We start from the raw sequence: 21,739 nt of genomic DNA, 5'->3' as shown, positions 1-21,739 counted from the left end.
AATGATTAGGAATTTGAGTTTCTGCAGTTGGTGGCATTAAAATAGTTTTAGCTGAGTGAAAGTTTGTTTTGATCTGATCTAATCTTTATTGAATCAAATAAAAAAAACACCACCTGATGTGTCCTAGTTGGAAGCCTCCATTTGAAAGCATCCAAATTTGATAAATTGCTACACATCAGATATGAGTGAAGCCTCCTTTTTTCCCTCAGGTTCTTAGATAATTTTGTATTCTCCCATCAAAACTGAAGTAATTTTGTATTTTGCCTTCCTTTCCTTTATCTGATTTTGTCTGTCTAGAATGTTTATACATGGGAAGTGTTATTAAATGGAAGAAATGGCCTTATAAATGGTTCAAATTGCTTGCATAATTTTTTAAGGTGAAAGTATTTTGAGCTCTGTTTTTAAAGCACTGTAAGGATAATTTGACACTTTGAAAATGTTTCTGCAAAGCTTGAAAGTACTCATTTATTGTTTCTCTAGAAGTGAAATACAGATATAGTCATTTTATTGCTACGAAAACAAATGGTTTGTTAGGTTTCATACACTTGCAAGCAGTAGAACCCTGTAATTCTGAATTAGTTAGTCATATTGCTTCTTTAAAGAAACGTAAATTTTAGTCACTAGACAGTAAAGGTAGGAAAAAAAATCTTCCAGCAAAACAAAATTTAAAGCAGTTTTAAACAAAGCTGATAAGTATTTTTCTTTCTTCCTTTTCCTTAAAACTTACAGGCGTCCTAGAGGAGTTATTTCCACTCCAGTGATAAGAACTTTTGGAAGAGGCGGAAGGTACTATGGGAGAGGTTATAAAAGCCAGGGAGCAATTCAGGTAATAAAGCCATGTGCCTGACTTCAAAACACTTTAGTTTACAGACTAGTATGGTATGGACTTCCAGACCAGCTAACACTGACACGCACAACTTTAAAAGATGAGTGCTTCTTACAATGATCTTTCCTATGTGTTGAAGCTGTAAGCTGCACAACCACTGGTGGATGACAGGCTAGTGTTGCATCGCAATTGTAAGCAAACTTTGGTTATAAAGACAGACGTGGAAAAATGTATTTTAATGTGAAGGCTGTGCCTACACAGCTCTAACCAGCCGTGGGAGCAGAAGAAAAATTAGGAAAATGGGAGAAATACAAAGCTGAAACAAATTAGCTGTTCTGTTCCTGCCCCCACTCTTCCCAGTTTCTTTTCTGGGACCACAGTCTGACCTCATGAAGAAAAATTAGCAGTATAAGGATCTTTGCTGCTGCATGGCTCCAAATGTAAGAACTTACTCTAAACTTTTAGGAAGTAACAGACCAGTCTTCACCCCCACGAGCACACAGTTTCATTTTTGGTGACAACATATGAAGCGTCTGTGGATCATGGCTTTTGTCTTTTCCATGGATCCTTTAAATATAGCTGAAGCAAACTGCTGTTTCATATTAAATGCCAATTGCTTTGGAGTTATGTTTTCCTCCCTTTTCCATTGTTCTTGCTGCTATGCAGTTTTGAATGTTGATGCAAGTCCCAGTGGTAATGGATGAGTGGGTAGTAAATAGGTGGAAAGCTTTCACAATAAATACATCATATGGATGTGCAATTTGTCATGGAGACATTAGTATGTAAGAGTAGGGGGGTGTTTGCAGGTATCAGACAGTAAGAGAAGGAATGTTCTCCAGTGGATAATGAAGCAACTATTAATTTCCAGTAAAGCTTGCTGTTTTCTAGGTGTAAAAATCCAAATACTTCTCTTTCTCCTTAAATTTCTGTGTCCACAGATGATATATGTCTACAAATCTACCTATGTATTTGAAGCTTTACATCTTTTACTTTAAATAGAAGAGAAACCACTATGTTAATTAATTATGTAGTATCTAATTTCCAAGTACCTTAACCTATGAAATAAAGGAAGCCCTGAAAAGGAGCTCCCAAATATTCCGGGTTTACTACAGGTTTACATCTGTAAATGTAGTTCAGATAGCACCTGTAGGGGGATGGTAGATAGTCTTGATAGACAGTCAGCAAGTTTGGGTATTCACATTTTTATTGGTTGTATGTAATTTGGATGGTAAATACTTGTGATCACAAGGATTTGGGTCTAAAATTGTGCCTATGATAGGGAGAAGAAAGATAAATGGCATTTTCTATTCACTGGTCCTGAGTTCATTGGATTTTACGGTCATGAAGTCACTATACCCTAGTATATGTTCCTTTTACAGGAAAAGAAAAAAGGTGAATTAAAATGCATGTGACAGGGAGAACTTGGAAAACTTAATGCATAACAAGCAGATTTTGATACCCAGTTAAGACTAACTGGCAACAGTGTACTTCCCTGTCTTACAAACCTGGGCAGTTAAGGAAAGAGTGCCCATTCAGGGCCAGATTCAGATATGGGTATTTACATCAAGTAAGATCTTCCCTGCAGTGGCTTTATTGATAGTCATTATGAGATGATATGAAGAAAGGTTGGAGAATCTGACTGAAATAAACAATTTGTATTTATTAAACATAAAAGACGTGCCTATTTTTTCACAAGATGAGACCTTTCACTCTTGATCTGGAAAGAAACAAAAGCATGTGTTTAATTTAAAACTTAACACTTAGTAAAGCCTGTAAAGAAGTACATTTACACACATGTGCTAAATATTCATTGTCCTCATATGCCAGTCATGTACCTATGCAATGTTACTGCAGATTTTTTTATGGTTTTCTGAATAAGTTTTGTGATACTGATGCTAGAGAACAAGAGTTCTTACTCAACTGCAAGATCTTTCAGCAATTCAGAAAAGTACTAACCACAGTTTCTAGTATGTAAAAATTCAGATTATTACAATATGAAACTGTTTGCTGTTGTTTGAAGTGTATAAGATGTCCGTATCTTAAGTCATTTCTCAGTACTTGACTTTGTTAACAGCATGATAGAAAAGTACATTGCTTCTTAGCAACCCAACCTACTTACTTTGTTTTGTTCTTTAAAGCCTATTATGTTTCTGGAACACTAAGATTCATTGTTGCAGATACTTAAAAACTGAATATACATTCTAATGCTGCACAAATCTGGTTTTTATTGCTATACTCAGTCTTGTAAGATTCTACTATATGCTTTTTGTATGAAGTCACTTGCCTAATCTCAGAAGCATATAGACTAGTGTAGATAATACTGCATGGTACTTTTGCACTTCTTTAAAAATTGTCTGAAAAAAGTTTTGGTTTGTATTTGAATAACGTGTAATCATATCATTAAATTATAATGTATATGAACCAAGAAGCAGAGTTAAGCTGTATATTGATTCTCAGTTTTGGTGTTTCCAGATATTTATGTAGCTCTTACATTGTGAAATAACTGAAGCATCAAAGTTAGAAAGGGCATTTTACCACAAGAACATCAGAAGGCATGGCTAGAAGGCACTCAGAAATACTGAAAATTCTTTCTCATCTGTGCTGTGCTGTTTATTTTGTATGCCACTTCTTATTTCAGCAGTACATAATACTCAGTATTCGCTTGTGATACTTCTGCACACTGCATGCTGCCTATTAACAGTGTTATTGTAACAGATTGTAAATATATAGCAGTGGTTCTTCAGTAATTTTCTTCTTTTTTTAAAAAATAGGGCAAACCTCCTTATGCTGCTTCAGCAGAAGAAGTAGCCAAAGAACTTAAGTCAAAATCAGAGGAATCTAAATCCTCAATTGTGTCTTCAGATGGATCCCTGGCTGAAAATGGAGTTGTGAATGAGGAAAAACCAGCTTCCCAGATGAATGGGAATACAGGAGACATCAGGGCTTCCAATCAGTCTGAAAGTGCCTTGAGTAATGACTCTAAAATGTGCAATACAAATCCTCACTTAAATGCACTAAATGCAGACAGTGTTTGCCATAAAGATGATACTCTTGAGGCCACTGTCTTAAAAAAAGAAGAGTAAACTTATTTTTTATAGAGGGTGAAGGATGTTGGGAAGGGTCAGGATTAGGAATATCTGGAAAGAAAGAGAGCCTACAGTTACGTACATTTTTTCCTTTCCGTAAGAGAAAAATGAGGACTTTGGAAATTCGGATCCCTCTTTGATGTCAGAGATTTAAACAACACATTTTTAGTTTTAACCAGTTGTAGTCAAAATGCTACAATAAAACAAAAAAGAAAGAGAATGAAGAGCATTTGACTCCCGCACTTAAAATGAAGTATACATAAAGTTTAAACTGGTTATGACAAAAGCTTGTAGTTTTGTTTTTTGAAATATAAAGAAAACAAATTTTGGCAGTCTTTAAGTATATATAGCTTAAAATATAATTTTTAGTACTTGGCACCATATGTATGCCATTATATTTGATTTTGCATTACTGTGTCACAATAAAGCTTTCTTTAAGGCTTTGATTTCATGATTATGGGGGGAAAAAGGCACAACCACAGTTTTTTCTTTCTTAAATTTCATCACCGTTGATGTGGTTCTTTTGTGTTAAAATGTGCAAACTATCGAAACTAAAAATTATAGAGTAATATTGCAGTTCTGCTGATTTTTAAATATACATCATACATACTTTACAAGCAAGTTAAATGGAGATAAACTTGAAATCATAGAAGATGCAAATGACCTTTCAAAATAAACACAATGTGTTCTGAAACTTTTTGTGACTAATACCATGCATCCGTGATCAATGAACTATGTGGTTTTGAATCAGACGTAGACCATTAGTACTACTATTTGAGCTAAACTTCTGCATGGTTCATAATTTTTAAAGTGTGTAGTTAATATTATGCATGTTATTGTCCTCTTTCTTCCATTCTTACAAGTACTGTGCCCATTTGCAAAACAAAAAGCTAATAATCAGTAATAGTCCTATAAAAGATGTTAACTATGTTTAGTCATTGACTGATCTTGCTCTAACCTTAAAATTTTGTGATTATTGACCTCTGTTGCATTTATTCTAAAACTTAAAAAAAAAAAATTATCTAGCCGTTTTGAATATCAACGTTACCCTGGTGTACTCATTGCTGTATGCATTATTGTTCTCTGTTGCTGTTTTATGCCTTCATATTAGCAAATATGAAATTCTGTGAAAAACAAAAAAAAAAGCTTTGATCTTCAAAAAAAAAAAGTACCCCCCTTCTGTAGCAGGAAACAAATGGCTTGTTCTTGAGAACTTTCCCATCAAGAATTTAGTATAAGCAAATATACCTGTATCATTTTGATGTTTTTGTTAGTGTTTCCAAACTTAATGTACTTCAAAATCAGAATCATTTCTTTATATTCGTTTTCATATAATTCTCCTGATGCTCTTCATCACACATTAGTGATCAGAAATGAGGTGTAATTCCCCATTCCCTGCCCGCAAGAGCTAAGTAGGTATCTTAATGTAAGTTGAAGGGAGTTCTGCCCCAACTCATGGATTGTGCAAGAATGAACTACTGTTGGGTTTGATTGGTTGTAGATGGATTGTGGTGTGGTGTATTTGAAGGCTATTGAATGCAACTTACAGTGCTTAATAAAAATCTTTATTCTTTTAGTATAAAATACTGTATGCCTTTTTTGTCAAATATTTTTTTAATTAACATGTTGTAAATAAAAGTTTTCCTATGCCCAAATAAAGTGATTGAGTTAGCAGACTACATGATGTCCTCCCAAAAGACGGAGAAGGAAAACACAGCCTTTACACGCTGCTGCTGTTGGGTGATATCGCACTCGATCGAAGTAATGCTTTGTCCTTTTTATTTTATGCAGCTACTTCAGATGTCCACATTTAAATGTGAGATGGTTAATAAGATGCAAATAGGACAGAAATAACAGGGGCAGTTGTTTAAAGAAGAAAAAGACCAACCCTGGGTGCTCGCAGGGCTTGAAATGCAAGGTGATCGACAATGCCTGTATCTCAGCTCCTCGTAGCTGAGAATAAATTATTCCATTATGCGGGAGTTCTCTACATCATGGATCATACTGACATACATGAGGAGTTATAAATTTATACCTTGGTTGATATCAGGAGAGCTTTTTTGTCTGGGCACGCCCTTATTGTCTGCTGTCTCTATCTGAATGTTCATCTGTTAACTGCCTGACACACATTGTTAAAAACAGGCTCGCCCTGAGCGTTTCTGATCTTGTGTTGTGTCTACGTGAGTGGTGGTAACAGCTCTGCGCTCTGGGTGTAGATGCAGTTTATAGCTGCACAGCTGTGTTTTGTGCAAATAACGGCAGTCGGCCTTCCTCTCTCCTCCTGAAGTCCAACAAGCTGGAGAGGAGCGGTTGTGCTGGTGTCACAGCAGCTGTCAGAGGATCCTGCAGCTGAACTCGGGCGGGATCGTGTCCCTTCCCACCCTGCAGTGATGCAGTGCTGCTCGCCCCATGTTAGAGCTTGCCTGTTACGGAAATACTGTCCAACCTCTTGCTCTGGTGAAGGTTCAAGGCACCAACTGCTGTCTTTCCCAGCATAACCTGGTCACTGGCATCGAATAAACAATATCAACAGAAATAATATTAACAAAAATAAACATGTATGGGAGATTTCACCAATGTGCCACCTACTGCAAGTGTAATGACTTTATTCCTTTCCTCAATGTAACTGTGCAGGCAGAGTTTCTTCATGGGCAGCCATAGTGCGACAAGCTATCCGCACAAGTGTGACTAAAATTAGGATGTGGAAGTACAGAAAATTAACTAGTCCACTGGCTCAAATGTAAGGTGCTGCATTTACTTTTTTCAGAAATTATGGTGAAAAACTTTGGCTTGCGTGACTTACGTCTGCTTGACCTGGAGCACTTATTTTCTTTGTGGCCCATTTAAACACCTGCCGTTGCCCCAGCGAGGCTGAAAGCTGCTCCTTGGGCAGAAACTGCGCTCGGGCAGGAGGACGAGCCTTCGGCTGTTGGTAGATGCTAGTGGAAGTAGTGGCAGGAACGTCTTACAGGTACCAGAGCTCCCTGGTTCCCAGTCAGGGAACTTCAGTGTCAAGCCCAGAACCAGTGCTGGGTTTATTTTTTGCCCCCTGCAATGGGTTCGTGCAGTTCAGCAACTGAGGGTGCGGGAGGTGCAGCGGTGGGTGCTCAGGGGCTGGGCAGGGACTGGTGGGCCGGGGGGAACTGGGCGATACTCTGTGAATCTGCATCCCTCAGAGGCAAGTGTGGGGCCGCCTGTCTTCCTTCCTGTCCTGAGTAGCTTCCTGCAGGAAATAAGATGCATTTCAAATTCATTTAGTCTCTTCCAAAGACTTAAGCTGACTCTGTAATGGGTGATCCTGCGGAAGGACCAGCGTTGCCTGGGCTTGCTCCTGAACACCTTGCACACGTGAGTTTATACATCAGGAAATACGTTCTGTTACGCACTCTGTTACGTGGACCTTTTTAATGTGCTAATTAAAATAATTAACAATCTAATGCCTACGTGTAGACAGGTTGCCTGCCTCTCCTGTAAGAATACTGCGGACTGCTGTTGGACAGCAGCTCAGCCCGGCGCGTGGAGGTGTTGATGCTGCTGACTCGTACTTTCCTGGTGCTCCCCTCCAGCTGTGTCCATCTCCGCTGCCAGTCCACGCTGGGATCGGGAAGCACGGGGGCTGCGGCATGTCTGCTGTAGGTGGGGAATGGGGTGTTCAGCTTTTTGTGCGTTGCCTGGAGGTTTCCTGTTAGTGAGCCGGAAGAAGCTCTCCAGCACCGAGGGTGGAGGCTGAAGCCAGCTCCTTGCCGTGCAGCAGGTCTTTGCATCTAAGCAAGTGTCTGGAAGAGGTGCCCAAGGGTGGAGGGGCTTGTTATATATAAAGGCCAAAGGTCTCTATGAGAAGTGAGCCTTTTTATTTATAAAGTGGAAACTGATATGAATAAAGATGATGGCTCTTGGACCTCTTGGCATGGAATAGAATAGGATGGAATGCACTAGAATAGACTATTTCAGTTGGAAGGGACCTACAACGATCATTTAGTCCAACTGCCTGACCACTTCACTTTTTGGCTGACCAAAAATTAAATTATTAAGGGTGTTGTTCAAATGTGTCTTAGACACTGACAGGCTTGGGGCATCGACCACCTCTCCAGGAAGCTTGTTCCAGGGTTTGACCACCTTCTCGGTAAAGAAATGCTTCCTGTGTGACCAATATCTCATTATCCATCTCCAAGACAAGAGTTAAACTGGGAGAATCGGCCGTTTGGGAGGGGGTGTGTGGTCACCATCCATCCCAGGTCAATGGGCTTGGCTGTCAGCTGAGGGCAGAGCCCTGCTCACTGCTCACTTGCAAGCAACAAGCAACTAAAACATCTACGCTCCTCCCTGGGCTAGCCTCGCTAATTGTTTAGCTGTGTTGTTAAGGACCAATAATGATCTGTGGGTGCCACAGTCAATCACTTTTAGTGCATTTTTTACATCCAGTCTTCAGCGAGTCCTTAAACGCAGGCAGGTGGGTAGTTACTGACAGTGGAGACGATCCAGAGGCCGGGGGTTGTCCGTGCAGGGGGAGCCCAGCGCAGGCACCCCAGAGCGTTTTTCATTCTCGGCTCTTGCACGTTAAGTGCGACGTTGGCGTTACGGACAGAGGAAAATGAGATTTAAGCGATCTGCTAGACGGCGAGTGGCCAAAGAGCCCCCTCCCGCCGGGGATGGCGAGCAGCGCGGGTGAGGAAGCGCTGCGACCATTTTATATCCTGTGCTCACGGTTGTGCTATTTAAGGCAGCGGTGGCGTCGCTGGATGGCTGCGTCATGGGCCGGGGGGGCGTAAGCCTGCCTGAGAGGGCAGCAGCAGCTGCGCTATGTTCCTGATCCTCGTCAAAAAGTCTTGAAGGGGTGAGTTTTTCGGAGTTGTGGAAAGCCCTGCGACCAGGAGGGTCCTTGCAGCAGCAGGCAGCTCCAGGGGCTGTTCCTACGCCCGTCAGTAAAAGGTTCTGATGAGCCCTCTGTGAGCAGGGTCCCTCACACCAGCGCGCAGGATGGAGCCCCAGCGCCCGGTCGCAGCGATGACGGGGAATGGGATAGCACAGCCACCGCTCCTGTGCTGTGAAGAGATGAAAAGCGAGACCGTGGGCACGTTTTTCAATGCACTCAGTGCTTAAGAGCGTAATTATCCAGACCTGAGGCAGATTACGGCTCCCTCAGTGAAAGTCTGTATAATCCTTTTTATTGTGCCAAAAGCCCATAAAAGAACCAAAGCCGAGTCCGGTCACGCGTAGCCGCGGGGTAAGAGCGTGCCGGCGGGTGCGCGGTCCTGGGGCGAGGTGAGATCTCCGGCGTCCGCTCCCCTCTCCTGGGGAAGCGCAGTCCCCGCCGGGTACCGCTGTCCCCAGGGAGCTGGCAGGGCCGCGCCGTGGGTTGGAGTAGGACGGTTCTCAATGTCCCACTGGTGTCCCCTGTCCCCGAGACATCCAACCCACCTGTGCCTTAAGAGCAGCAGCTCTCCCGGGGGCGGTGTGAAGGGCCAGGGCCGCGCCAGCCGCGGGGAGGCACCCCCACGGCCACCTGAACCCTCAGGGTGAGTTTTGCAGGATTTAGTAGCCCTCATCTCTAACTGTAACTACTACAAATTAATAAAAAGAAAGGTAGTTTTGCACTAATCGTTACCTGAAAGACTGTTGTTTAAATCTGCTACAGATAACTTCAATGAACCCAGTGGCAGTATCCACGCAGAGCAAGTGTGTAATTCCGTCCTGCCTGTGGTTACAGCAGGTTTTGCTCTGCTCCCCTCTGGGCACTGCCCCAAGCCCAGGGGGTTTCTTTGTGACCCGTTTTTCCTCCTTATCTGATGCGTTATGGGGGCAAGACCCTCCATTTCTCTGGCCAGTGTGGGTGCCTGTGGCTGCTCCTGCAATCGCGCCCTCCAAACCTGGAGGGGCTGTGAGTCTCTCCCCCAGCGCTCGGCTGCTGCCTGATCCTCACTTGTGCCTCGTCCTAGACCTCGACCTGAACCACGAGCCCATGCTCTGCTCAACCTGCCATGTCCTGTTCCAGCGCCCCATGGCAGGAGGGGATGCGGCGGCAGCAGCGCGTGGAGGACGCAGCATGCGTCAGCGCAGCCCAGCTGAGGGCAAACCCATGGCCCCTGCATCAGCCCAGAGGCCCCGTCCTGAGTTTTGCCCTGAGACACCTCTCCTTGGACCAGGCAGAGGAGAGCAAGAAGCTCCAGAGCCCTTCTCCGGGGGCTTTGCTTTCTGATGGCAAAGCAGCAGGTAAGAGCAAATACTGGGTTTTTTTCATTTAATACCCAAGTAAAGGATGCTAATGCGATGGGGAATTCAGGGGTTTGGGCAGGAAGAGGTGTATTTCTGAAAGTACTATGGGATTGTAATCTGTCCTACATTTGGCATTTAGGTCTGGGGGCTCATCAGTATATTTTGTGAGATAAATGACTGAAGGTGTGCCCTGGTTTCTGGTTGAAATTGCAACTGTTCGTACATGACTATGCGAACTAATACAGCAATTTAAAATTAAAACACAAGTAAAGGATGAAAACAAAAATATTAAGTAAAAGTTGGGCAAGGTCCTACAGAAAGCAGGAACGTCATGAAGTACTGACAACGTTCAGCTTAATTCATAGTGCTCCTGATACAGTATTTGTAATAAAACATAGCATTTAGTGACTTGCTATCAGATGTATTAAATATCTGCTGGGTGCAGCTGGTGAGCACAAAGGATGAAGGATGTGGGCGAAGAGCTAAACCGGGGGGGACTGGGGGTGGAGAGGAACGAGGACCTGTGCGACTGCCGCTGCCGGGACGGGGCAGGAGCAGAGGACCGGCTGGCAGGGTGCCGAGTGGCGGCTGTCGTTGGAGCCAGGCAGCTCCCGGGGGAGCCAGCCCAAAGGCACAGCACCCGTGGGTGCCTGGAGCCTCCCAGAGGGGATGAGGGCGAGGACAAGGACAGAAACCCCGGCCCATGGGTCAGGCTGGGCAAGCTCGCTTGCTGCTGCCGGCCTGGAGGTACGCAGATCGTGCTCGGTTGTCATCTGCCTTTTCAGGTGATGCATCGAGGTTGCGTCTCGGCGTGAAGTCTCAGAGGGTCTGCAGTCAGCAGCGGATTTTGCCAGTCGTTTCAGGCTGGGCAGCACCTTCCCGCAAAGCTCCAAGCAGCGTGTCCCCAAGTGTCATTTCCAGTAAACCTCGTCAATGCAAACGTCCTTTTGCTTTGTGTCTGTCAGTCACGTCCATCTAACATTTAATTCTACTTTATTTATACTCTGTCTTCTAACAGGCTCTCAGCAAATCCAAAGAGAAAAGTTATAAACACTTTGAAACTCTCTTTTACTTGGTAAACTTCTGGCTTCTTTGGCTTTGTAGAAAATGAGCTTCCTGATCCCTAATAAAACACAGTGGGGAGAGGCGAAATAAATGTGAATTAGGCTGATGACAGAGATGGGCTCATGTGCATCTTCCTCCTTTATGAAGTTTCAGACTAGAAAATGCTTATGGTTGCGCTCGGACTATGCTGTGTCAGAGATGGAGACAGAAGGAAGCTCCCAGCATGGCAGTGTGCTCTGGGTGAAAAATAATAAAAATCGAGTCTGACTGCCAAGTTATGAAACCTTGTTTATAAATGGTTTAAATGTTTATAAAAAAACATTTTGCATGAGGCTCCACAGTGGCCGCATAACTTGAGTAACTGTGGCCAAAATCCTTTTTTAAATAGCATTTTTTGAAAGCTGTTGCCCAGGTTGGCAGACTGCATAGGCTGGGGAGAGCCATGGCAGCCAAGCCAGCAACGATGCTCCTGTGCCCAGAGCTGTGGAGCAAGCCTGAGAGGAGCCTGGTATTTGCCCCCCCAAGAACATGCCTTTTTCCCACCAAATGTGGCAACCAGGTACTGATTTCCAGAGATTGCAGCTGAATCTCTTCTAATTGTTTTTCTACTTGCTGCATCTCAGCCCTCATACCCAGTCGGTGACTCCTGGTCTTGTGATGGCAGTGATGAGCAGTCTGGCTGGCCTCACTCCAAGAACCAGCCGTAAGAGAAAGGATTACTAAACCACATTTTAATAAATATCAACATATTTTTCTCTTCTTTCTGCCTTTCAATTCTTTTTCTCTGCAGCACTGCCTGGGGACTTTGCTCTGGTTTTAACTTTGCATCAGTGCTGGTGTGTTCGGGCTGTTGCTCCTGGGGGACTCAGGCGTGGTTGGGGGGGCTCAGGTGTGGTTTGGGGGCTCAGACGTACCACACAGCAGATGAAGCGAGGCCTCTGCAGGGAAGGAGTGGAGGGGATCGCTGCTGCTCTCCCCTAGCAGATGAGTTTTGAGGGAGATCTCCTTGTTGGTGCTGCTGCCACCTCCACATAGCTCCTGCTGCCTGGGGAAACGCTACAGCCCCTCTCGCTGCCTGCGAGCCTGGTCCCACTGGTGGCGGAGGGTATTGTGGTTTGCCGGGGGGTTATTGTATCTGCTAATTCGGATTTACCACTGCTGTGTGCTGCCTAACTTGGCTGTTGCTATAAAAAACAGAAGAGTTTAACCAGGACTTAAGAAAGAGGCAATAACTGGGGATGGCATGAGAGGGATGTGCTGGAATATCACGTCTTGGGGGGGTTATTTTTTTTATGTAAATGAATGTGAATACCGGTGCTACATTTGCTCGCAAAGCCTGAAGAGGGCTGCCAAGCCTAACCCGATTGCGCTTGATGGGGAGGAGCTGGTGGTGATGGGCAGCAATGAAGTCAGGAGAGCGGAACATGTGTACATCTTCCCTTTTTTTTTTTTTTTTTTCCCCCACAACTTCTATCAAAACAATTCCTAAGCACCGGAGATCTTCTAGTGTGTATGAAACTCAGATGCTGAGCAAACGATGAGGATCGTATAATACGTGCTGGGAAACAGCGTAACTCTTGGAGCACATATGCAAACTCAGGAGCACCTTGTTCGAAGTCACGCTGATTCGATAACGTCCTTGCACCGAAAGGCTCCGAGCGCTGCAGCCGTGGGTGCCACATGGGTGCTGGTTTCTGCGATTACGAGTGATTCTCAGGGTGCGAGCGGTCCCCCCTTTGATGCCACCCAATGCAGGCGACTCGGGCTGACGCAGGTTAAAGAGAGCAAGGGCTGGACCCCACCAGCGAGGCTGAGGGTCTCTGTAGAGCTCCCTCCACACCAGTCTGACGCGGTGATGGTCGCGCAGGGATGACCCCAAAAATAGCAGCGGTCCCATCAAACCACTCAGCGCTCCCTAACCACGGGCCACGATGCAAACCAGGAGCGATCCCAGCAGAGCCATGGGGCACCCGGGGCGAGCAGCCCTGCAGACCCCGAGGCTGCAGGTGGCCGTGGCCTCGCCAGGGGCTGAGCCGGGCTGCCGGCCCCCAGGCGTGCCCCGTCCCCCCCTCTGCCAGCCCATGGCTTCTGCTCCCTGCTGCTTGCTTCAGCATTGTTCAAACCTCCTGCTGTCCTACTCCTGCCTTATTTTTGCTCTTCCTGCCCTTTTAACTCCTTGGGTGCAGCTGGGAGGCGTACGGAGGTTTGGCTTTTTTCCCCAGCACGAAGGGCATGGGGCACCCCTTGGGTCCATTTTTAAAAATATTTTATTTAAGTTATTCCCCTGAAGGTTACATTCAGTGAAGAACGGCAGGCATAACACGAATGGTGAGTGAAAAGACATAGCCAGCACGATACTTCCTACCATGTGAGCTTTGAACTTCAGGACCACATTTAATGGAAATATTTCTGCTGCTGAAACAAGTATTTGCTCCTGTTACTGAGCTTGGTAAAATGTGACAGTCGCTTCACTGCTTTACACCCTGCTGTAAACTACCGACGAAAAACACTTCAAAAATATTTCCGTACCCAATGTTCATTAAATTGTGGGAGGCTTTGGTTGCCAGGCCTTGGCAATATCACGCCCAGCCGCAGTGCTCGGCCGTAAAGCAGGCTGGCTTTGCTCAGCCAGGGCTTCCTGCACAAAGCACCTGCCGATGCTGCTGCCGCCGACCCAAAAGGCTGCAGGGCACGGTCTGGGAGATGCTGCGAGGCCTCCTAAGACTTTAATACAGGACTGTTTAATTGCCCACACAGCTGTGGAACAAATAATGCATCACATGTTTTCAATATTAAATGTGACAGTAATGTTTTCAACTCGGACCCATTTGCGCTCTTCCTTTAATTGCTTGCTCAGGTGCAGTGGACTAGGAGTGAGGAGCATCTCTGGGCTCATCCACGCACCGTGAGGAAGTGTTTTTTCCACTGCCATAACACGAAGAAGTGCAGACATGTTGTTCTTTGTCCTCTTGTCCCCCAAATAAATACAGAAATATAATGACAAAGATGTACCATAAAGAAACAATGAGTCCACAAGCAGAGAGGAGGACTTCTGGCCTGCTTGCTTACCTCAAACAGTTACCCTGCCTGATATCCACCAGGCAGAACTGGTGCTCAGGTGGAGTTACCGACGCTGCTTTCTACTGCGCTGCTGGCTGCTTCCCAAGGGCAGGCTCCCACCCTCTGCTCCTGCCTCTTCCCATGCCTTCTCGCCACATGTGTCCCTGAGGCTACGGCACAGCAGTACGGAGGGGTTACTGTGAATTTTCTGAGTTACTACAATTGTTTTCCCTAAAAAACCCATAATATAATATAATATAATATAATATAATATAATATAATATAATATCTGAAAATTTAAACTCTTACAAGAGAGACCGATACATTTTTTTTGGCACCTGATAGGATGGCCAAAGTTCAGATTTTTGTCTGTGTACCCTTTACAGATTGTGGTGACCAACAATAAATACAAAATTTTAATGTCAGTATGACACTGACACCCAATGAAGTAACTTCTCCATGTGGAGATGGTGCGTGACATTAGCTTGCATGCCAAAATATAAGGCAAGAAAGAAGTGTTTAAGTGAGAAAGTGCATATATGGCCTGATAAATGCAAACTGCATTAAGAGTTATGAATACAAAATAAATTCTTTAACTAGGTCTTTAAACTTATTTGCTATATGAAAGGCCCTTTTAAACCAGTCTCCTTTTATGACTTTAACCATTTGAAATTAAAAATGCTGTTTACATCTTTGAATGCCTTGCTTCAAACTGCACGTCTCATTATTCCTCCTGATTTGGGTATTTCGTTACAGCATTTGAACTACCAGTTCCGTGTATTTACTGTAGCGTTCCCTGTAGGACAGCCATGGGCTGATGGGTGCTGCCTGCCCGTTCATGCCAATTGAAACAGGACCAAAATAGGACGGTACGGTGTGGTGTGAGATCGAATCAGCTACTGCAATTGGGAAATCTGGTGTCAGAGGGGAAAACTGGAAGGGACGTACGCTGTCACCTGCTCACCCCTCTCTTGCTGCAGCAGCTCAGGGATCCCTGTTGTTTCAAGGTTGGTTTCATAGATAGCTTCTTTGCAACCATTTACTTAAAGAGTAGATAGATATGGTCAAGCGGAAGAAAGGTAATTTGGTTTACTTCTCTACAGTAGCATGGAAATAACTATGGGGACGACGTGTCTAAAGCTACAGGGCATCATAAAATGGAAGGACCTTGTATATACCACCACAGAGGACATCTATAGGAAGAACACTACAAAATGGTAAGAAAAACTGGGAAGGTCAAAAAACAATAGCAATCCTTCCCTCTGTGCTGATGACCAAGCCTGAGCCCTTTCTGAGCACCACGCCAGATGTGGGACCAGAGGGCTCAGCATTGTGAGCCATCACTGTTCAGACTGAAGGAGCAGATGGAGGCTCATCCAAAGTGCCTGCCTCAGAATGTCACCGTTGGTGAGATTTCTGCTCCTTGGTCATTTAAAGACTCCTGAAAAATCCCATCCTCTCCCATGAGCTCCAAGATAGCAGCAGATCTCTTCATGTGATGCAGCCCCTGGACTCCTAGCATCCAACTGCTTACTGCCCACAAGGTCTGCGACCACCACACAGATATTTTCTGGGTATCTGTTTGGCCCTATGCTGCTGATTATTTTTTTTTCCTATCGGTTTAAAAGTGCATATTAAAAACTCGCTTCAAAATTTCAAAAAAGTTTATTCAATGATGAAATTATGTTTTGCTGAGGCACCTCAGCATAGCTCCACCACTCACTCCTCCCTGCCCCAGAGCAGTCAAGCACCTTCCCTGCATGGCTTCTAGATTGAAATACTCATGAATAAGTCAGGACAATGAGACAACCTCACCAATTAGTTTCTTTATCTGCTAATCCCTGGCAAAACAATTAGTAAGATGCCCGAGTTACCAGAACAGAGCTGTCGAGTCTCCCATAATTCGATTCTGTGCAGCATCAGCAATGTTGGCTCTAAGCATCTTCCAGTACAACTTAAGATAATCCAGCTGACTTTCCAGAGAAAAGGAGTAAAGATACTGACGCTGTGAGCACAGCTCTGCTGCTGGATATAACCATCACCCGAGGAGCAGCGCAGGACAGCTGAGGAGCCTTAAACTGCTCCAGCCCCTTTTGCAGAGGAGTGTCTGGGTGCACCCTTGTACATCCCAGCTGCCCTTTGTTGTGGTCACCAAAATCCCCGTGGCATTACGAGGGTTTAGCTCACCAGTGGCTGCAGTGGAGACATGCTGACACTAGAATTTCGGGTGGTGCTTTGGAAATGGGGCTGTTTTCATGGAGATGCTCACGGGACTTAAGGAAAGGCAGCGAGGATGTAATTTTTCACAGGTTGTGCGGGCTTGGCATGAGCAAAGCCCATAAAACAACTGGGAAAGGGAGACGAGCACAGAACATGGTGTGATGAGCTGCTACACTTGCAAGTGCTTCTGTGCTCCTTAAAAATTAAAATACTGGTTTTACGAAAGGAAGAAGGCACTCCAGCATGCATTTTGGGTGTGCAGAGGCACGAAGCCCAATTTCCCCACGACTGTCCAGTACCAAAGGGCATCAAAATCGCAGAATGCTCTGCTTAAACCCTGAGCTGAGAGGTGCTGGTAGATGCACTTGGCATTGCCGAGCAGCGAACGGACTCTGTAAAGGTAGGTGCATCTCTCACAATGGTTCCCAAACCTTTCCTTCTCACGCTGCCTTACTCCCTAGACTTGTTCTTCTACTTTCTGGTTGAAGCTCCGAGCGATTAAAATCATGATAGATCAATTTAAACTTAAAAGAGGTCTGATTTTTAGAGGGCAGATACTTATGCCACTCAGTGCGACGAAGAAAATAGGCCCCTTTGTGCGTCTCGAGACATTCAAAACATGTCATTCAAAACAACTGAGTCATGATTTAAAATGCAGGCCTATAATCTTCCCCCCCACATTACCACACCTTGAGCTATGTCAGAAATTTAATTTCAATCTCACAAACACCCATGGTGGACCAGAACGTGCCATTTCTGAGGCTAGTTCAAAGGCACCTCTGCACGAACACCAGCTGAAAGTCATTTCTGTGGCATGTAAATTCGGGCAAGTAATTTTGACAGTCCCTCTTCAGTTGTCCTAGGCAGGCTCTGCCTATACCAACAATGTATATCTCTGTAGAAAAACCTAGAACTGAAGTCATTTGGCGCCTTGAATTGCCCTTGTCCTCCACAGGTGATTTCTGAGGATTTTTGCAGACTGATGAAAAAAGGCAGAGAAATGTCCCTTTTTTCTTTTTGCTCTAAGACAAATAGAAGATTTTTTTTTCCCCCCTCTCAAATGAGATGGATTCAAGATGCTGAATCCACCATATCCAGAATTAAAAATCCCACCTCAGTTGGGATTCCCTTTGTGAGTACTTTATAGGAAGCTCTCGCGCTTCTCAGGGAAGCACGCCGGCGGCTATCGAACACTCTCAGGACACAGATCCCCCCAAAATGCCCCACAGTACGATCATTTTAACCACCTTCAGAGTCTCGGCACTGAGGGGGAGTGAGGTTCTGCGTCCTCAATCTCGGTTCAAGCTCGAGGGTTCCTCTTTCGCCTTCGCCGCCGCCGCTGACCCATCTCCGTCTGAGAGGAAGCCGGTGTCTGTGGGGATGTGCAGTCTTGGGCTACGCAGACGTTATGTGTCAAAAGTGGCCCTCCCCAGCACGTACCCAGCACCCTCCCGCTTCGATTTGGTCCTTCATGGGCATGATGGATTTGTTTTCACCTCTTTGGTGTAGCAGCCCTACTCGCAACGGTGAAAGGGCAGAGGTGGGTAACTTCAAAAGCAGCAATACAGTTCTACCAACTAAAAAGAAGGTCATTTTTTTTCTTTCTTAACGTACATCACCCCCCGTGCATGTCTACGGGCCCTTCCCCGCCATCACCACCCCGACACCAGACCATCAGGGCGTTATTTCTGCGGCACGGTACTTACAGGTACTTTTACGCGTGCCCGCTCCGCGATGGCTCGGTGTGAAAAGAGGGCTTTTGTGCTTCCCTCTTGCCGACACACATTTAGCATCACCCCGCGCTGTATCTGTGCGGAGGGGGGGGGGGGGGGAGCGCAAGCACCGCGACCCCCGCGCACCGGCGTGGGGTCCCCCCCGGCCGCTGCCAGACCCCCTTCCCCGAGGCTGGGGGACACACACACACGGGACACAGAGCCGCGCCCGGGCCGCTTTCCTTAAAACCCCCCTCCTGGCAGGCAGGGGGTACAACCCCCCCCCAGCCCCCCAAAAGCCCCCCGCGCCCGCCGCCGCCAGCGCTCACCCTCCCCGCCGGCCGCTCCGCCGAGCCCCGGCCCCGGCCCCGGCCCCAGCCCCGGCAGAGGAAATATTGCAATGTTGCAAGCTGACGTAAGGACATTACAAGGAAAGGGCTACATTTCGGAGTGTTTATGAAAAGCCTCGGTACTGTACTGTCACCAGGGGGCACGCAATAGAATGCATTTCGCCAAACATTTTGAATAATAATCATTTAACAACAACAACAACAAAAAAAAGCCCCAGTCCGGTCAGCGCTCGCAGAGCCGAAGGAACCATGCAGCCAAACTTTGGGAAGCCCTTTATTATTTTTCTGACATTGCTCGCCCGCCCTTGAGGAGCCGTAATTGCATTATCTGATTTTTTTCTTTTTTTTTTTCCTCCCCTCCTCCCCCCCCCCCTTTTTTTTTTCTTTTCTCCCTTCTCCCCCACCCCGTCTCCTCGACATTGCAAATTCGCCGGCGTTTCGGCAGGAGCAGCAGCCGAAGCGACCCCGCGGCAGGAGCCGCCGCCAGCCCCGCTCGCTCCGCTCCTCCGGGCGTCCAGCCTTGTTTTGAAGGGAGCTAACATGGCGACGGTGCCCGTCTATTGCATCTGTAGGCTGCCCTACGACGTAACCCGCTTCATGATCGAGTGCGATGCCTGCAAGGACTGGTTTCACGGCAGGTAACACAAAGAGATCGGGCCTTTCCCCCCCTTTCGCCGCGGTCCCGCCGCCTTTCGCCGCCTTTTCTCCGCCGGGCAGCGCGGGCAGAGGCGCTGCCGGAGCCGCCGCCGTGTGCAGTTTTCCAACAGGCCTTTTTGGAGAGGAGGAGGAGGAGGAGCCACTCTGCCCCCGTCTCTCGCTCGCTCTCTCCCCGTTGTATTTTTGTGTGTGTGTGTGTGTTTTGTTTTGTAAATTTCGCTGGGTTCCCCGCACAAAGCTCCCCCCCCATCCCCGGGGCTCCGGTGTCACCGGGGTGTGTGTGTGGTGTGTGGTGGTGGGGGGGGCCATTGTGCTTTCCTCGGGGAGGGGATCGTTCCCGCCGGCCGGCTGGGCGATGGCCGGGCGGCGCGGCGGCGGGCTCTTACGGCCGGGATGTCGTGCGTCCCGCGCCGCCCTCCCCTCGGCTCCGCACCGCTTCCCTCACGGAGACGGGGCCCGGGGCGGCCGAGGGGGGGGACGGGGACGGACACGGGACCCGGCCGCGGCACGCCCGGGGCGGGCAGGGGGAGCGGGGGGCCGCGGCGGCGGAAGACGGAGCTCCGCCGCCCCTGTCAGCGGGCTCCGGCGCCTGGCGCGCCGGGCCGGGCCGGCCTCCCGGCCGGGGAGAATTCCGGGCACCCCCCCCCGCTCCCTCCCCGGTCCTCCGCGGCTCCCCGGGGCGGCGGGAGCGGGGGGGGGGGGGGGGGGGGCAGCCGGGGTGTTTCCCGGCTGACAGGGCTACCGTCGCCGCGCAACAGCCCTGCGGTTTAACCCTTGGCGGGCCGAGGGCCGAGGGGAGCGCGGCGGGGCCCAGGCTCCGCGCCCGGCCCTGGCGGAGGGGCGGCGGGCGAGGGGGGAAGCCCCTCGGCGGCGGGAGCCGGGCGGGGCGGGAGCGCGCCTTGCCCTGAGGCGGGGAGGGCCGGGCGGGGAAGACCCCGCTCTGCCAGAGCCCGCCCCTGAGCCCGGTGCGGGGGCACCCCCGCCCCGCGGCGGTACGGGGCGGGGGGGGGGGGGCGGCTGCCCCGACGACCGCCGCCGCCGAAGCGCCCGAGGCCGGGGCCTGCCGTAGCGGCGGCAGCCGCCGGGCGGGGGGAAGCGGCGGCGGCGGCGGGGGAGGGGGAGCCGGAGCCGGAGCCGGAGCCGGAGCGGGGCGGGCCGGGGCGGAGGACTCCTCGTTTCGGTTCGTTTCTCCCCGAGCCCGTCCTCACGGAGCGGCGGTGCGGCAGACAATGGGCGGGCGGCCGCGCCGGAGTTAGGGCGGCCGGGCGCAACTTCAGGAGCACGTATTGTTATTTTTCTTCCTCTGTGAAGAACGGGGAAGTTGGTGACGGGAAAGCCGAGAACGTTCAAATTCACCGAAGCGCCCGGGAAGCGGCTTCGGCACCGTCCCGCGGGCGGGCGGCCGGGTCCCGGCCGGCCGCAGCGGGGGCGAAGGGGAAGGTGCCGCGTCCCGATCGGCTCGGCGGGGGCTGCCCTCGAGCCGAGAACGGGGAGAGGGTGGAGGAGCGGGGGTCTCCGGGGGGCCGTCGGCCCCAGGAGGTTCCCAGAATAAGCGACCAGGCGCGTACCGCCCCTGCGAGACCCTCGGCTGGCCGGGGCTGTGGGCCGGGCGGTACCGGAGGGTACCGGTGGCGGAGGGGAAGGGGGCAGAGGAGGGCAGCAGCCGCGGTGCCGGCAGGTTTTCCTTGCGGCGGGTGTTACGGAGGAGGAGGAGGAGGATGGAGCGCTCCTGGCTTTGCAGCAATTCTCCATGAGTGGTAGAAGTGTAAAAAGTGAAATTAAAACCTGGTGAACCACCTGGGTGAGCGCTTTTTGTGACGGGCATTCGGTAAGGTTAAACTGTAACTCTTTCATCTTAACCAGCTCCAATCATTGCCTCAAAATAGTTGATGGAGGAGGCGAACTGCCTGCTGCCGTTGCGGTTCACAGATGCCCGAGTAGGCCCGGGGTCAACTGCAGATCGTCCCCAAAACCACCCGTGCGCACAGAAAACTGTTACAGAAACTTCGCCGTGGCATTAGGGGTGACGTTCTGCCGTTTATTTAAAAAGCTGTATAGTAACACGAAGCAAAATACTGAAATAAATAGTTCTAGTGTCAGTGTTGACGGTAGCGTGCTCTACACGTGTGGTTCTGGATGTGAGGCTTAAAGGGTGCGCACTGGACTGTGCTGATTAAGACTTAGGTACAGATGACAAGGTGAGGCTGATCTAGAGGCTGGAGGGAAGCTGCAAGTGTTGTGTGCTTGAAACTCGGAAAACTTAAGAACACGAAAAAATTAAGATTTTCATGCAAAGCGGTAATAGAGTGAAAAGATAAACAGCAAAAGGAGTTAAGCTGCCTACATGCAGTGGTGAATTTTGATTAAAACTGATGAAAAGTGATTAGTTGTAACTGATGAAGAAAACAATCATTTCGCAGGCAGCTCAGGGGCAACATCTCGTGCACACACAAAGGTGTGCACCTTTTGTGGTATAAAGGGACAAAATCGAACAGTAGCTCTGTTGCAGGGGCGTTGCACCCTTTTTGCTTAGCTCACAGTAGCATCCAG

General features: G+C 48.2%; 2 protein-coding genes and 1 long non-coding RNA gene across 9 annotated transcripts in view; all 3 read left to right on the top strand.

Annotated features, from left to right (window-relative positions):
• FAM120A (family with sequence similarity 120 member A) overlaps positions 1–5,496 on the top strand; it is a 56,122-nt gene extending 50,626 nt beyond the window's left edge. For all 6 annotated transcript variants that reach the window (XM_075052799.1, XM_075052795.1, XM_075052798.1 and 3 more), the window contains 2 exons: positions 730–826; positions 3,598–5,496. In XM_075052799.1, coding sequence (XP_074908900.1) covers positions 730–826; positions 3,598–3,909 — 409 coding nt within the window. In that variant the 3' untranslated portion in view covers positions 3,910–5,496. The remainder of the gene's footprint in view (positions 1–729; positions 827–3,597) is intronic.
• Positions 5,497–8,661: 3,165 nt separating this feature from the next.
• On the top strand, positions 8,662–11,943 carry LOC142042587 (uncharacterized). The gene is made up of 3 exons (XR_012653807.1): positions 8,662–8,746; positions 9,849–10,122; positions 10,911–11,943. It is a non-coding gene; the product is annotated as an uncharacterized LOC142042587 (long non-coding RNA).
• Positions 11,944–18,958: 7,015 nt separating this feature from the next.
• PHF2 (PHD finger protein 2) overlaps positions 18,959–21,739 on the top strand; it is an 87,439-nt gene continuing 84,658 nt past the window's right edge. For both annotated transcript variants that reach the window (XM_075053368.1, XM_075053365.1), the window contains exon 1: positions 18,959–19,170. In XM_075053368.1, coding sequence (XP_074909469.1) covers positions 19,073–19,170 — 98 coding nt within the window. In that variant the 5' untranslated portion in view covers positions 18,959–19,072. The remainder of the gene's footprint in view (positions 19,171–21,739) is intronic.

This window comes from Buteo buteo, chromosome 21 (genome assembly GCF_964188355.1).
Source record: "Buteo buteo chromosome 21, bButBut1.hap1.1, whole genome shotgun sequence".
Classification (NCBI taxonomy): domain Eukaryota; kingdom Metazoa; phylum Chordata; class Aves; order Accipitriformes; family Accipitridae; genus Buteo; species Buteo buteo.
This window is presented reverse-complemented; position numbering and strand designations above follow the sequence as displayed.